Here is a 15,615-nt window from a genome sequence, read left to right as displayed (position 1 = left end):
AGCACATACGCAGACACAATTTCATCCTTAATCCAGCATGCCAAAGTCATCTTGGAGGCTACAAGACCCTTCGTTCACCGGCCACAGTTGAAGCAGCACATCCCAACTCTTGGATCCAGCTTTCCGGCCTCTGCTGAAAAACCTCGACACCCTAGCATTGGTCCGAGTCACCATTAGGTCCATTGACCCCACTGCTCAGTGATGGCATGGAACACTGTCAAGGACAGTTCCCATTCCACCGGGTTCAGTGACGTCCGACTGAGAAAATCCACTTGCACATTCAGGGTCTCCACAATGTGAGCTACCAACAGAAGTTGATGGTGCTATTCTGCCCACATACAGAGAAGGCTCACCTCCTCCAGAGTAGCACTGCGAGTGCTCCCCTGACAGTTGATATACATAACTGCCTTCTTGTTATCCTGCACCGACCTGTCCAGAATCAAACACAGGAATGACTCCAAGCAACTGATGGGCCACTGTGCTTACATCTCAGACCAACGGCTCTGAGCACTGCGCTGCAGACAATGGGTTCCTCAGTCTGTCAGGCTGTCACCACTAAGATCCATTGAGTCAGTGGCGTAGCCAAGGGTGGGCTGGGGTGGGCCCAGGCCCACCCACTTTAGGTTCAGGCCCACCAAGTAGCAGCACACCTATAATGTGGCTGGCAGGGACCCCCAAGCCCCACCAGCCAAAAACTCCCAACAACTGTTTGCTGCCGGTGAAAATCTGCTATTTAAAAGGTATATGGGGGAGAGGGGATGTCTGAAAGACCATATGGCATGCAGGCAAGAGAGGGAGAAACCAAATCACTTGTAGGACAAGGCGGAGTTCTGCCCACCCACCTTGGGTCCAGGCCCACCCAAACTTGAGTGTCTGGCTACGCCCCTGCATTGAGGAGACACCAATGACAGTCTCCTCTGCAAATTGCCTGGCTGGAGCAACCAGCGCATGCTGAGGTGGGCCTTCAGTTTTCAACGGAGTCGCACCTGATAGTTCTGTGACACTGGAGATCAGCGACCCAGCAGAAAGCACTGCAGTGGGTGCATGTGAGCCCTTGCCGAGGGCACTACATCCATGGCCGCTGTCATCAACCTCAAAACCTGCACATAATTCCACATGTGTGGACATGGCAACCTGAGGAGGGACCGAATCTGCCCCTGCAGTTTCTCCACCTAACAATCGGGTAAAAACATCCGACCTTGGAGGGTATCAAAGTGCAGTCTGAGATATTCCAGTGCCTGCGAGGGAACTAGATGGCTCTTTGCCTCTGAAGACATGCGGATCAACCAGTCATCCTGATACAGGTGTACTCGAATGCCCTCCCTTCGGAGGAACGTCGCCACAACCACCATGATCTTGGAAAACGTGCGAGGTGTTGTAGCCAGCCTGAAGGGAAGGGCCTGAAATGGGAATAGCAGACAGAAACAAAAAAAAGGCAAAGATCTGCCACAGAAATGGCAGCAACATAGCATTGTGAAGTTTGCTGAGTAAGCTTGGGAAGCACTTATGTAAGGTGGTTGTATGACTACTTTTAGGGGTTCACTTTGCTTTTTACCCCTGACGCAGCCTGAGGGCGAAACGTGGCCACGTCGGGTAACTTGTAATAAACTACTTCTTCTGTTACCCTCCTGTTCTATTTTTTTTGTCTTTTTTGATCTGCTTTTTTTCTTTTGATCTGAAATGGGAATATGCAGATATGCCCCCTTGAGATCCAGTGCAAATAAGAAGTTGCCTGGCTGCACCACTGCCAGAACTGTGTGTAACATCTCTATGCAAAAATGTTGGACCTTTAGAAAATGGTTCACATATTTGAGGTCCAAGAACAGTCAGTAGAACCCCCTGTTTCTGGGCACCAGAAAATAGATTGAATAGCATCCCTGCTCCCGCTGCCCCGCGGGTATGGGCACAATGGCGTTGAGGTCCCGCAAGGTGGCTAGCGTGGACAGCACTGCTGAGCACTTGGAAGGAGCTCTGCACTGGGATTCCAAGAAAAAATCACCAACAGGATCAGATAACTCTAATTTGCACCCTTCTCTGATAATGTCGAGAACCCACTGGTCCGACGTAATTTTGGTCCACTGCTCGAAAAAAAGGGTCAACTGACCACCTATTTGATGCACAGAACAGCGGGCTAGCGTCCCCATTATTGGGCAGTTATCGCAGGTGGCAGAGGACAGGACACCAGTCCCGGGCCTCTCTTGTCACTTTGAAAGGACGACTGCTGCTGAAAATGGAACCTCTGAAAACCCGAAGAAGACGCCGCCTCCTTAAAATGGGCTGAATGGAGGCTTCCTCCAATCCTTAGGCAATTGCTGCATCTTAGAATCCCCCAAATCCTTGACTAACTTCTTGAGGTCCTCCCTGACAAGCAGCCAACCCCAGAAGGGGAGCTTGGTAAGGTGCTGCTTAGAAGCAGTGTCCACTGCTCAAAGGCGAAGGCACAAAAGCCACCAAGCTGTCACAGCCACCGCCATCTGTTTAGTAGATGTCTGCATGAGATCATACAACGAATCCGCCACATAAGCCAAACCAGATTCCAGTGAGGGAAAATCTGTCACCGGCTGATCCTCCCCTGACACCGTGTCCACTGCCTGCTGGGCCCAGGCAAGGCAAGCGTAAGAGCTGCAGATGCAAGAGTGCCAACACTTCAAAGGGGGAAAATGGGAAATGGGACTTGATATACTGCCTATCTGTGGTTTTTGCAATTACATTCAAAGCCGTTTATATCCAGTATATACAGATACTTATTTGTACATGGGGCAATGGAAGGTTAAGTGACCGCTGCCATCAAGTTATTGAGCCAAGGCCTCCATCAGCAACTCGTTGGCTGAGGATAATTTACATCCTGAGGGAGCTACGAAGGATGTTATCAGAGGTTGCGATGGAACTAGGAGGCTAAGAGGGATAGCTCCTAACTTTCCCATGCCACTTCAGGGCCATTGCTGAAAAAAAAAAAAGCACAAGATAAATGGTAAGAAAAGAAGTTTCAGCTTCAGACCTGCACAGCCTATGCAGCACTCCAGGCAGCAGCCATCTTGGATCAGGACCACATGCCACATTTATTATGATTTAAAAGTAATTGAGACTCAACAAGCCAAACATTTATATGCAATAGACAATTCTGTAAAGGTGTAATATCAGGACTGGCAAAATCAGTATGAAACAAAAGCAAAATATCATCTGCAAATATATGAAATGGGATTCCAGCTTCCTGTATAAGTAATGCTAAAGGGCTCAAGAAAAGATTGAATAAGGTCAATGATAAGATCGAACCCTGGGGAACACCACAATTAAGCTGCTTAGCTATTGATTTTCCAAGTGAGATGTGAACTGTAAAAGAATGATGTTAGGAAAAAGTAAAACCAAGCCAAAACAGTCCCTGATATACCTAAAGAAGACAGATGAGACAACAGAAGGGTATGATCAATGAGACTGAGTGCTGCTGACAAGTCTAGGGACACAGACAGAGTGATCTGGCCTTTATCCAGATATAAATATACTTCACTAAGCACTGCAGCAAGAATAGTTTCGGTGCTGCAATGTGGACGAAAGCCTGACTGACAAGGATGGAAAGCTAACATTAGTTCAGCAAATTTATTTATTTATTTATTGGTACTTATATCTCACATTATCCAGAATTAAAAACCAGTTCAATGTGGCTAACAAATTAACCAGAGAGAGTATAATGATAGTATTATGGATACAGAGAGATGATAATTTCTCTGTTGATGTATTCTACTTATTCTTGACAATAGAATAACAATACTAAATTCAGTATTGGATTACAACTGCATTGAGTGTTAAAGACAAACATTTATTGAATAGGAAGGTTTTCAAGAATTTACAGAAGGTTAAGTAGTTACTGATCAGTCTAACTTCTCTCAGGATGGAATTCCACTATTTAGTGCCCAGATGAGAAAAATCTTTAACCAATGTGGATTTGTATTTTAATGTTTTCGTAGCAGGGAAAATGTAACAAGAGAGAGTCTCTTGTGCCTGGTACGTCATTGCGAGAGGGAAGTTCAACCATGCCTAACATGTAATCTGGAGCTAGCCCATAGATTGTCTTGTAGATAAAAGTACAAGTTTTGAAAATGATGCTTTTATAGGAGGCCAGTGCAATTTTATGAGAAGGAGTCACCCTATCACATTTTTAAAATCTTGAAATGAGCGTAGTAGTATAAACCACCTTCTCTGCTACTTTAGAGACAAAATTAAGATTCGACACAAGGCGGTAATGCTCTGGTAGGGATGGATCTAAAGAAGGTTTCTTCAAAATTGGTTTTACTATGGCGGCCTTCCACTGGAGAGGTACAAGCCCCAGTGCAAGGCTGTCATTAATTAAGGTCAGTAGGGCCAGTAGTAGATCTAATTGAGGGAGAAAGAGATAGGATGCATAGTCATTGGAGTACAGATTTAGAGATGGCACCAGAAGCACTTGTTTTTTGTCGATTAATAAAGAGGATCCCTGAACTTTCAGTAAGCGCAGATTTACGGGAATGTGAATTTCAGATATTGTCTCGGGCTTATGTTACTCAACAGCAAGCACATTATTCAGGGAAATTAGCTGCCCTGAATTGCCTCAAATGTGGGAGTCAAATAAACTTTTTTTTCCATGCAGATTGTGGGCCTGTCCTAGGGTGAAGCATTTTTGGGGGATGTGGTATGTTATCTTGAATGGCTTACAAATCAAAGAATCCTTTTTGCTTCGGCTTGTTGGCTACTGGACAACTACGAGTCTCTGGGGGTTTGGGAAAAGGGGGCTCCTTTTTTTATCCACAAAGAAGCGTTAGTTGAGAAAAAACTATTTTGAGTACATGGGTGTGTGATGCGCCTCCCACTTTTTGGAGCTGGTGTAACCGTCTTTGTGCAATGATGTTGCTTGAGAGGTGATTGGTGGGATCTTCCCAAAGGAAGAAAAGGTTATTCTTAGAGGTTTGGGGGATCTCCATAAATTCATTATCAGCACAAGCTCATAGTCTGGTTCTTAATATGCTTTAAAATTTGAGCTGATGCGAGGCTGTGAACTATCCCTTGTATACAGATGAATTCTTCCCCCCCCCCCCTTTTTTTTGATGGGTACATTTATAATTTGCTACTTTCCACTGATTTATAGATGAGGGAGGAGAGTAAGAGTTCTCTCATTCTCCCTCGCTGTTTGGTTATATTGGTATCTGTTATTATTCGAACAGTTGGACTAACCCTCCTATTTTTTTTTGGGGGGGGGGGGGTGTTATCTGAAACTTTGGTTGGGTATGTAGCTAGGGAGGGGGTTGAGCTTGGCTTAGCTGGAGGAGGGAATTAGGGGGGTTTAGATAAGGGGAGGAGAAGAGAGGTTATATTAACACACGTAATAGACGTTTATGTAATGGTAATACAGACTTTTCTTTTATGTTTAGCTTCCTGTTATGTGTTCTATTATATTGTTTGTTTATATTATGGTGATTCAATAAAATTGTTAAAACATAAAGGATAGGAATGATGAATCAAGTGATCAAGTTCATTAATGATACAAAATTATTCAAATAGTAAATAAAGCAGATGATTGTGTGGAATTGCAGAAGGATCTTGTGAGGCTAGTAGACTAAGCATCAAAATGGGAGAGAGGTTAGATGGTTGACTTAGGGAGAGGTCGGAGAGGGGGTTAATTAGCGTACTCAATGTTGTCTGGGGGTAGGAACCTTTTGAACAGGTAAGTTCTTGAAGTGTTTTTGAAAGTTGGTGTGAGGTGTTAAGGACCTTAGTGACTTGGGAAGGGCATTCCATAGCTTGGAGCTTTGGTAGGGGAAGTTCGCTGAGTGAACGGACTTGTAGATTTGAAAGTTTTAAATGATAAAGGAGGAGATTTGGAAGAGTTTGACGCTATTTACATATTTAAATTTGCTTAGCTTGTGTTTAGCTCTTAGAGCCAAACAAGGGTCCTCAAATTATCTAACAAATTTGCTGGCTCACCTGCGTTGGAGTACTACAACCAACAGTGTATATCCTGTGTCACACCCATTGCTGTATGCTACCTTAGTTTACACCCAGCATTTTACTCTACTTTATACCTGGTACTATATTTACCTCCTTTCCAAATCTCCCCAGTAGCTGTTGGCAATCCAATATTTTTCATCTGTTCAAATAGGCTGTTCATTTTTGTTTTAGGACCTTGTGGGAGAGATCCTTGTGTCCCTGAAATATCTTCCTACAGCCCAGAGGATTGAGGTTGGACTCCTGAAAGTTAGGAGTGGCTCTTTGAGTAGTGCAATGAATACAGGTAATCTCAGCATGTTCTTGGAATTACTACAGCTTCCACAGAAAAGAGAATCCCATGGATTTACAATTATAGAGCCCAGTGTAATAAAAGATGAGTAAAACATGTGTGCTAAAATCTTGCATGTACTGTATTTTCTTTACTCATTAAAATAAAGTTAATTCCCAGTACAATAAGGAAATAAGCATGCAAATACATTGGCAGTTTATGTTAGTAATTGATATACCGCTTATCCAAGCAGGTCAAATCGGTTGACATTAATTCTTATGTTATGTTATTAGAGACTTATCTCTCGCCTACTCTCTTATATAAGATTCAAGGCGAATTACAATTATCATAATTACGAAACTGATACAATATGAGGAATTACACTAAAATAGAAAAACACACAGAAAAGCATCATAACACCTTCGGGCCTAGAAAACAGATACATTTTCAGTGGTTTTTGAAATAAAAAAATACATTTTTATAGATCATAAGTCTGAAAGAAGATTGTTCCAATACTGGAATGCTGCAGATTGAGAAAATGCAGGTTTATATTGTACTCTTTTAGTTGAAGGAAAGCTAGTAATAAATAATTACATCTCCGAGAGATTATCCTAAATTTTAACAGATTTACCAACTTTGATCCACCTTCTGGACACATGCCATCTAAAAACTTAAACACCAAGCATAACGCCTTAAAAACAATCCTTGCTTGCACTGATAGCCAAAGCAGTGACCTCAACAAAGGGGTTACATGATCCAGTCAAGTCTTCTGAAATATCACCATAGCAGCAGAGTGTTGAATCATTTGAATTGTAGAAAGCTGTTTAGAAGATAAGTCTAAATATAATGAATTTCCATAATCCAACAATGATAAAACTGCTAATTGTAAAATAACCCTAAAATAATCCTGTAAAAAATAAGACCTCAACATACGTAATTGTTTTATCTTAAAATAAGCTCTTTGAATTAAACTATTGATCTGCGGCTCCATAATGAAGAATCCAGGACCACCCCCAAAACTTTAGATGTTCTCTCAACGTTAAACTGAGACCCATCATCACCAAGAATTATTTGAGGGAGAGAGGGAGGCCTTGGAACTCGGAGGGAGGGAAAGGAGGGAAAGGAGAGAGAGAGGGGGGAGGGAAAGGAGAGAGAGAGGGAGGGCGTGCCCCTGGAATTGGGAGGGCGGGAGGGAGGGACTGGAACTCTGAGGGAGGGAGGGGGGGCTGGAACGTGGAGGGGGAGGGGCAGAGGGCGGGGCGGAGAATGCACCACCTGTAAAAAAATATTTCATCACCCCCAATCATTTTGAAAAGTTGGCTCCTTTGATATGGAGGTTTGAAGAATTGTTGAAGTTCAGTTTAGTTAGAGCATTTATTTCCTTTTTATTCTTCCCTTTGGCTTTCAGTTCACTCCCCCTCCCCCTTGTAGTGGTCTAAGGAAGAGATTTCTTGTTTTCTTAATTTTTCCTCTGTTTCCTTGTTTAATCTGTATACAGTTTCTGGTGCAACTGTATACTTGTAATTGATTGTACTAAATATTAATTAAAAAAAAGAATAGGAGGAGGAAATAGAGGGACAGGAGATACAAAATGGAAAGATGGGTATGATAGAGGAACTTTGTGAAAAAGTTACATACGGTAGAATTTAGAAGAGAAGAGAGAGCAATCAAATGAACACAGACGCTAAGAAGAGAAAGAGAGAATGAGGGAGAAGGTAAAAATTAACCCCCCCTGTTTACTAAGCCACTCTAGTGGCTACCACCAGCAATGCCAACACAGCCCATTCAAGTGAATGGACTGTGTTGGCATTAGCACATGGCAGCCGCTAGTGCGGCTTAGTAAACAGGGGGGTAAGAGCTTGAGCCTCTGGTGATATCTGTGATGGGTGGCTTCACAACTGCAGAAACAGCACTCTTTCATCCCCTGGTCTAATATTTTCCTTTAGCCTCCCCTGGACAGACCACTATTCAGGAAAAAAGGAAGGTAGGTAGGTGGGGGTGGAGAGGAAGTGGAGAAACATATTCTGGGGGTCAAAGAGGAGGTTAGCACAGATATCTCTCCTTCTCTTTCTGCTACTCATCAGCTCCTGACCCAATACTTTTTTATTTAGAAAATTATCTTTGTCTACTGCTGTTCCAGATACGTATGCCAGGGTGGATGTATTCAGCAGCCAGCGCCGGCAGAAGCATCAAAAGTCCTCTCCACAACCCAAGGCACAGGTCATTGTCTTCAATGAAGCATTCCACTTCCACTTGCCAGATGTTGCCAGTGCTGACTGCGTGGTGCTCATCTCTATGTACGAGATCCAAGCCAGCGGCCGCAAACTGATTGGACAAGCCTCATTGGGCAAGCACAGAGCCAGTAACGTTGATGAGCATTGGAATCTCATGCTGCAATCTTTACGCCAACCTGTGGCAAAGTGGCATCCACTGTTGATTTAGAGTTGTATTTTGGTGCCCAGAGGTTTCTTCTGCACAACTTGACTCTTCTAGTCCATGCAGCAAAATTAAGCCAGGACTGAGTACTGAATTTCCCTTTGCTGTAAACGTAGACATAGTTCAGAAAACATAAGATTTTACAGACATACGCCCCCTGGAAGCTTGGTGTGAAGTCTGTGGGATTCATGGCTCTGTGTAAATGCTGATTCCTTTTGAAGGGCGGAAGGAAGTATCTAAAAGCTTGGATTTCAGCACTCAAAGGGGTCAATAGTATGTACACTCACTCCTTGAACTTGCTATGGTTTATTGTTTATTAAAATTTGTTCTGCTGCTTCAGTTGCATATGCAAGTCGAAGCGGTTTAGAATTGTAAATAAGTGAGCAAAGGAAAAGAATAGCACTCATACCAAAGGGTTAAGAACTACTGTTACAGAGTCTAGGCTGACATCATGACATACCCAACGATCATCCAAAAGCAGTAGCAAAAAAAAAAAAAAAAAGAGTTTTCAGATTACTCTAAAAATTTTAAAAGACAGTTCAGAGTGCAGGGCAATGGCAAACCGTTCCATAAAAAAGGTGCCAAAAGAACACACTGTTCCTGGTCCATTCCCATCTTGCATGTTGGGGATTTGAGAGCACTAGACTGTGCTCATTTAGGCCCCCTTTTACCAAGCTGCGGTAAATGGGACCCTGCAGTAGTATCGGCACGTGGATTTGCCGCACGCTGAGGCTCCTTTTTCCGCAGTGAGTAAAAGGCAAAAAACAAGGAAATGGCTGTGTGGTAAGTGCACACTTGCTGCACGGCCATTTCCAGGGGGAGCCCTTACCGCCACAGGATGCCATTCTTGCTGTGTAAGCACTCAACATGCTCAGGGTGGAAGTATCACATGATTCACCCAGAGAGGCTTGAGATGCTTCTTGGTAATGTGGTGATCCTATAAATATGCCTAGAATTAAGACAAACAATTCTGCATCTCAATAAGGAAGATGTTATAAAATATAGAGAGCAATTTAACCAGGCAGAAGAGGCTCCTGGCTGACCTAGGAGCAGATATTTAACTGCACTTAACTGGACTGTGTCGTTGAATATCTGCTCTGACCACCATGCCACTCTCTGGTTACTGCCAGGGCAGTCAGGGTGTAGAGTCATGGCAGATCTAGATGTTAAGCAAAAATTCTATATTGGAAAGCAAATGTAAAACTTCCACATCACAACCTTTTTTTTAATTCACCTACGAAAACTTAAGCAAAAGGATACCTTATATATATTGTAATATTAAACAAATGAGCCTCAACTGCCCAAAGCTGCTTTTCAAGTATTAATTTGAGCATACAGCTCACAACAGGCTTCTCTCATTGGCTCCATTTAATGAATTGCAAAAACTTCAATGGGAAACAGCTCCTGGCAATCGGAAGAAAAAAACCCACTGAAGATAAAAGCACATTCACCTTCGAAACAAGGGGGCCCTTGTCGGGATAAGTTTTTTTGGCTTGCCTTTTCCATCCTTTGGAAATATAACAATATATTTAGTGTTACGATTTTGTAAAACATGGTAAAAAGGACACTATAAGAGTATTTTTGTGTTTGTTAAACGTTGATGAATGTACTACTACTATTTATCATTTCTATAGCGCTACCTTACGTACGCAGCGCTTCACACGAACATGGAGAGACAGTCCCTGCTCAATAGAGCTTACAATCTAATTATGACAGACAGACAGGACAAGTAAGGGATAAGGGTTAGGACAGACAGGACATATCAGGGATAGGGGACAGTTGAAGGTTTAGGAGTTAAAAGCAGCATCGAAGAGGTAGGTTTTTAGCCTAGATTTGAAGATGGCCAGAGATGAGGCTTGGCGTACTTTTTTCTTCCAATTGCTGGTTGTTTCCCACTGAAGGTTTTGTAATTCATTAAATGGAGCCAATGAGAGAAGCCTGTTAGGACCTAGATGTTATCCAGGCACTGCCCATATTCAGTGTTGGTTTACTGAAGGCTAAACGAGCATGCACAAAAGGCAATGATGCCTGGTTAACGATGCAGGTATAGCACTGACATCCAGGAGCTAGCAGAGATTTGATTATTCAGAGCTGGTGCACTGAATATCCAGGTCTAATTCTGCTGCAGACTGAATATCGGCCCCATAGCTTTTAGACTAATTCATGCCTCCTCTTATAGGAATTACTTCATTATCAGGAGTCACTCCTGTTTATTGGTATTTCAGCATTTATAGAGCACTTAAAATCAGAATTTTCACAACAGATTACATACCTGCACGACGACTTTGGGTATCTCAGGCACTGGAAGATAAAATACTTGTATGTGATCACAATGAGGAGCTGTGGTGCAATTTATTGTAATTAATAAGTCGTATTTGTTTGATCTGCTACCAAGACCAATTTGTACATCATCAATATAAAACAATATAACATAAAATTAATATATAATTCATAAACTATAAAATATATATATATATATATATATATATACGTGCAGTTAACCAGAGCGTGCACTTAACCGCTGTGACCCAAAGAAGCTTCACATCTGATAAACATATGTACAGTACTGTTTATTATATGTACAGTATACAGTCTCCGTTAACTGACATTATACAGTCTCTGTAAACTGACATTAAGCTTACTTGAAGTAATCAGTCATAGTCCTCTGTACACTCTTGTGTCTGTGAGTTCCATAGACTACATCTGCCAGATGGTAAAAACTGTCATAGCACTGACATCCAGTGGCCTCCAGATAGGCCCGCATGGTGTTGAGACTCTCCAGCACTCTTGCAAAAGTGACAGGAGGAGGTTGTTGAATTTGTCAGCATGTGCCTCGTTGCTCATTTCATCATCTGTTCCATCATCAGCCGTTGTTGCCTGCGTGTAGGCGCATATCTCGACAACAGTGCTGTCTTCAGCTGTTTGTAGATCGTAGTCAACAGCTACGTAGTGATGAAATTCCTCTTCAGTAACATCGGCTGGGAGGTCAATAGCTTGCCCGCTTGTAGCAGTTCACAATGGTTGCCTGTGTAACATGATTCCAGGCTTCTTTCTGCATATGTAGGGAATCCAACAGTGATAGATTACAAGCCAGTTCAACAACACGTTTATCCTTGTCAGTCTGGTCATCCATAACTCTCATCAGACGACGTAGCACAAGTGCCTGATAATGTTGTTTGAAATTGGCTATTATGCCCTGATCCATACGTTGGATCAGAGAGGTAGTGTTTGGTGGCAGGAAGACCACCTTGACGTTAGACAGCCTGACATCATCACTGTGTGCAACACAATTATCACAAAGCAACAAAATCTGACGCTTTTGTGCCCGCATTCTAGTGTCTAACCTCTTTAGCCACTGCTTCCAAATTTCCCCCGTCATCCATGAATTTGCATTAGCCTCGTATGACACAGGAAGTCGCTTAACATTCTTGAAGCAACGGGGCTGTTTGCTCTTTCCAATGACGAGTGGTTCCAGCTTCTCACTCCCATCCATATTGCAGCAAAGGAGGATCGTCAGTCGGTCCTTCGACATTTTACTTCCTGTAGTTTTGGCTTGTTTGAATGCAAGTGTTCCATCAGGAATCACTCGCCAGTAGAGACCGTTTTCATCAGCATTGAAAATGTCACGAGGTGCAAACTCATTCAAGATGGTAGGAAGAACTGAAACAACCCAATTTTCAGCACCAAAGTCATCAGCGTCTTGTTTTTCACCATGCTGTTTCTTGAATTTTATGTTCCTCTTTTCAACCATCTAACTGTGGCTTTGAATTCAGTTAGTCTAAGACTTTCAGCTAGCTGATTAGCTTTCTCCATAAGCAGTGGACCACTGACAGGAAACTGTCTGCTCCTGACTTGAGAAAACCACCGAAGAAGAGCACCGTCTACATCCTCAGCTTTTCCCGCCCGTTTTCGTTTCCTGTGTGGATTCCTATTGTTTTGCCAGTCTTCCAGAAGCTGATCTTTCTGTTTCAAGATACGTGAAATTTGACTGGGATTGACACCATATTCTTTAACAATAGATGTTTGACTTTGTTTGTTTTCAAATTTTTTAAGAACTTCTATTCGTTCAGCCAGTGTTAAAGTCTTACAGTTGCGCGACGACGATGAAGACTCCAGTGTACACTCTTAACAACATTCTTTCGCATATTCTGCCTGTGGCAGTTAACCAACGAGATTTCAAATTTACCGCCCCTTTGTCACGTGCCCATCGGCTTGCATATTCCAAGCGTGCACTTATGCGGAGACTTTCCTGCAGAGGAGCGGTCTTAAACCATGCATATAAGCGAATCTTGTGCTAAACCAAAGTTTGTCCCCATAGAAATTGATGGTGCCAAAAACGGGACTGAAGTACGGCATGCAGTTAAACAAAGCATGCGCTTATCCGACTTGCACTTAGAGTGCACTGTATATAAAAAAATATGTTTCATTGCCTTCTAACTGCATTATATATATATAATATGTCATAGGAACAACAGTGGCTATGCTCGATAATATCTTGTCTTTGTTCTTACCCATAAAAATGGACTTTTCCTCCAGGAACTTGTCTAAACCTTTTTTAGATCCACATATGCTACCTGTTTTTACAATATCCTCTGGCGATGAGTTCCAGAGCATAACTATTAGATGAATTAAAAAAAACTTATGAGGAAATGCTTAAAAAGTTGGGGCTCTTCAACTTGAAGAAGGGACAACTGAGGAGGGATATAACAGAGGCCTACAAAATCCTAAGTGGAGTAAAATGGGTAAACATGAATCAAGTTTTCTTAAATTCAACTAATAGTTATGCTCTGGAACTTATTGCCAGAGGATATTGTAAAAGCAGTTAGCATATGTGGATTTAAAAAATGTTTAGACACATTCCTGGAGGAAAGGTCCATAAACTGCTATTAAAGTAAACATGGAGAAAGCCACTACTTATTCTTGTAGTCTGCAGCATAGTCTTGCTGCTCTTTGGGATTCTGCCAACTACTTGTGTCCTGAATTGGCCACTATTGGAAGCATGATACTGGGCTAGATGGTCTGACCCAGTATGGTAGATTCTTATGTTCTTAATCTGATAAGAGATTTCTATTTTCATCTGCTTTTAATTGATGGACTCTGGATTGGTGTAGTTGGGAGCTGCTTTTTTTTTCTTCTTGTTTTAAATCATTTTTATGGGTAAGAACAAAGACATGATATTATCGAGCATAACCCCTGTCGTTCCTATGACATATTTTATATATCTATTTATAGATAGATAGATAGATAATATAGATATATGGAAATATTTTGGTTGATGCAGTTAGAAGGCAATGAGATTTATGGGCAACATTTCTGTAGTATTTCAAGTCTGCTTTAGTTTGTTATGCTGTTAAGGTAATTATTTGTTTTTATAGTTTATGAATTGTATGTTATTCTAGGTATCAGGTTTAGAATTGTATATAATTTTATATTACATTGATGATGTACAAAGCCTTTCCTCATATGAAAGAAGTTTCATCTCCCTTTAATCATTTTGCCCCTTCTTTGAATCTTTTCCAATTCTGCTATATATTTTTTGAGATACAGTGACTAGAATAGTACACAATACTCAAGGTGAGGTTGCACCATGGAGTGATACAGTTGCATTATAGTATTACCTTTATTTTATTTATTTAGGATTTTGCTCAAGGTGAGTTACATTCAGGTACACTGGGTATTTCCCAATCCCTGGAGGGCTCACAATCTAACTTTATGTCTAAGGAAAAGGAGGGTTAAGTAACTTGCCCAAGATCACAAGGAGCAGCAGTGGTTAGAGCAGTGCTCTAACCACTAGGCCATTCCTCCATTCCTTTCTTACTACTTCCTAGCATTCTGTTTGCTTTTTTGGCGACTGCCACATACCGAGCAGATTTCAATGAGACCTATCAGCCAATATTCAGCTGTGAGCAACATCTCTGTGACTGCCACTAAATCAAAATTAGTCTCTTCCATCATAGCCTCTAGATCCAGAACCTTATTTCCCATTCTACAGGCATTAGTATATACTGCTTTCTAGATATTGCCCCTTTTCCCCATTGTGTAGAGGTAGTGAATGCTTCATTTACCTGAGGGCTTACTACATAAGAACAAAAGAACATAAGCGTTGCTATACAGGGATAGACCAAAGGTCCATCAAGCCCAGTATCCTGTTTCCAACAGTGGCCAATCCAGGTCACAAGTACCTGATAAGATCCCAGGGGGCTTTGATCACTCAACCCCAAACGATTGTAGTTTAAAGTCCTCTTCAGTAGGTTATCTAGCTTGCTGCTAAAGACACTTTTTCCCTTCTTTCTTCATTCAGGTCCTTTTCCCATTCTTTAATGGATGTTCTTTTTGCCCTAATAGCCTCTTTCACTTCACTTTTTAACCATGCTGGCTGTTGTTTGCTCCTTTTTTCACCACATGGAATACATCTTGTCAGAACTTCCAAGATGGAATTTTTGAACAACATCCATGCCTGATTTAAATTCCTAACTTTTGCAGCAGATTCCTTTAGCTTCTTGTTAATCATTTTCCTCATTTTATTGTCGTCGCCCTTTCGAAAATTAAATGCTGATACAGTAGATTTCCTTTGTGACTGCACTCCAGATATTAGCTCAAATTTGTTCATGTTATGATCACTGTTTCCCAGCAGACCAAACACCATTACCTCTCATACTATGCCCTGCATTCCACTAAGGACTGGATCTAAAATTGCTTCCCCTCTTGTTGGTTCCTGTACCAGTTGCTCCAGGAAGCAGCCATTTATTATGTCTAGGAATTTTGCCTCCTTAGTGCTCCCTGATGTAACATTTGTCCAGCCAATATTGGAGTAATTGAAATCACTGATATACGTAAAGGAATTAGTAGAATATAAATCAACTATTCTCACAGTAAAATTCTACTCAATGAAACCATGTATTAGAGGTGTAAAGTCACTTCTATTCATGAAAATA

The 15,615-nt window shown here is 41.8% G+C and overlaps 1 protein-coding gene across 1 annotated transcript in view; it reads left to right on the top strand.

Moving 5' to 3' along the window:
• Nucleotides 1–9,509, top strand: part of LOC115468013 (synaptotagmin-2-like) — a 57,900-nt gene extending 48,391 nt beyond the window's left edge. Inside the window, exons 6-7 of the mRNA XM_030199520.1 lie at nt 6,148–6,259; nt 8,385–9,509. Of these exons, the coding sequence (XP_030055380.1) occupies nt 6,148–6,259; nt 8,385–8,686 (414 nt within the window). The 3' untranslated portion in view covers nt 8,687–9,509. The remainder of the gene's footprint in view (nt 1–6,147; nt 6,260–8,384) is intronic.
• The last annotated feature ends 6,106 nt before the right edge of the window (nt 9,510–15,615 follow it).

The sequence above is a fragment of the Microcaecilia unicolor genome, chromosome 4 (assembly GCF_901765095.1).
Source record: "Microcaecilia unicolor chromosome 4, aMicUni1.1, whole genome shotgun sequence".
NCBI lineage: Eukaryota > Metazoa > Chordata > Amphibia > Gymnophiona > Siphonopidae > Microcaecilia > Microcaecilia unicolor.
The sequence above is the reverse complement of the archived record's forward strand: the minus strand, read 5'-3'. Positions and strand labels throughout refer to the sequence as shown.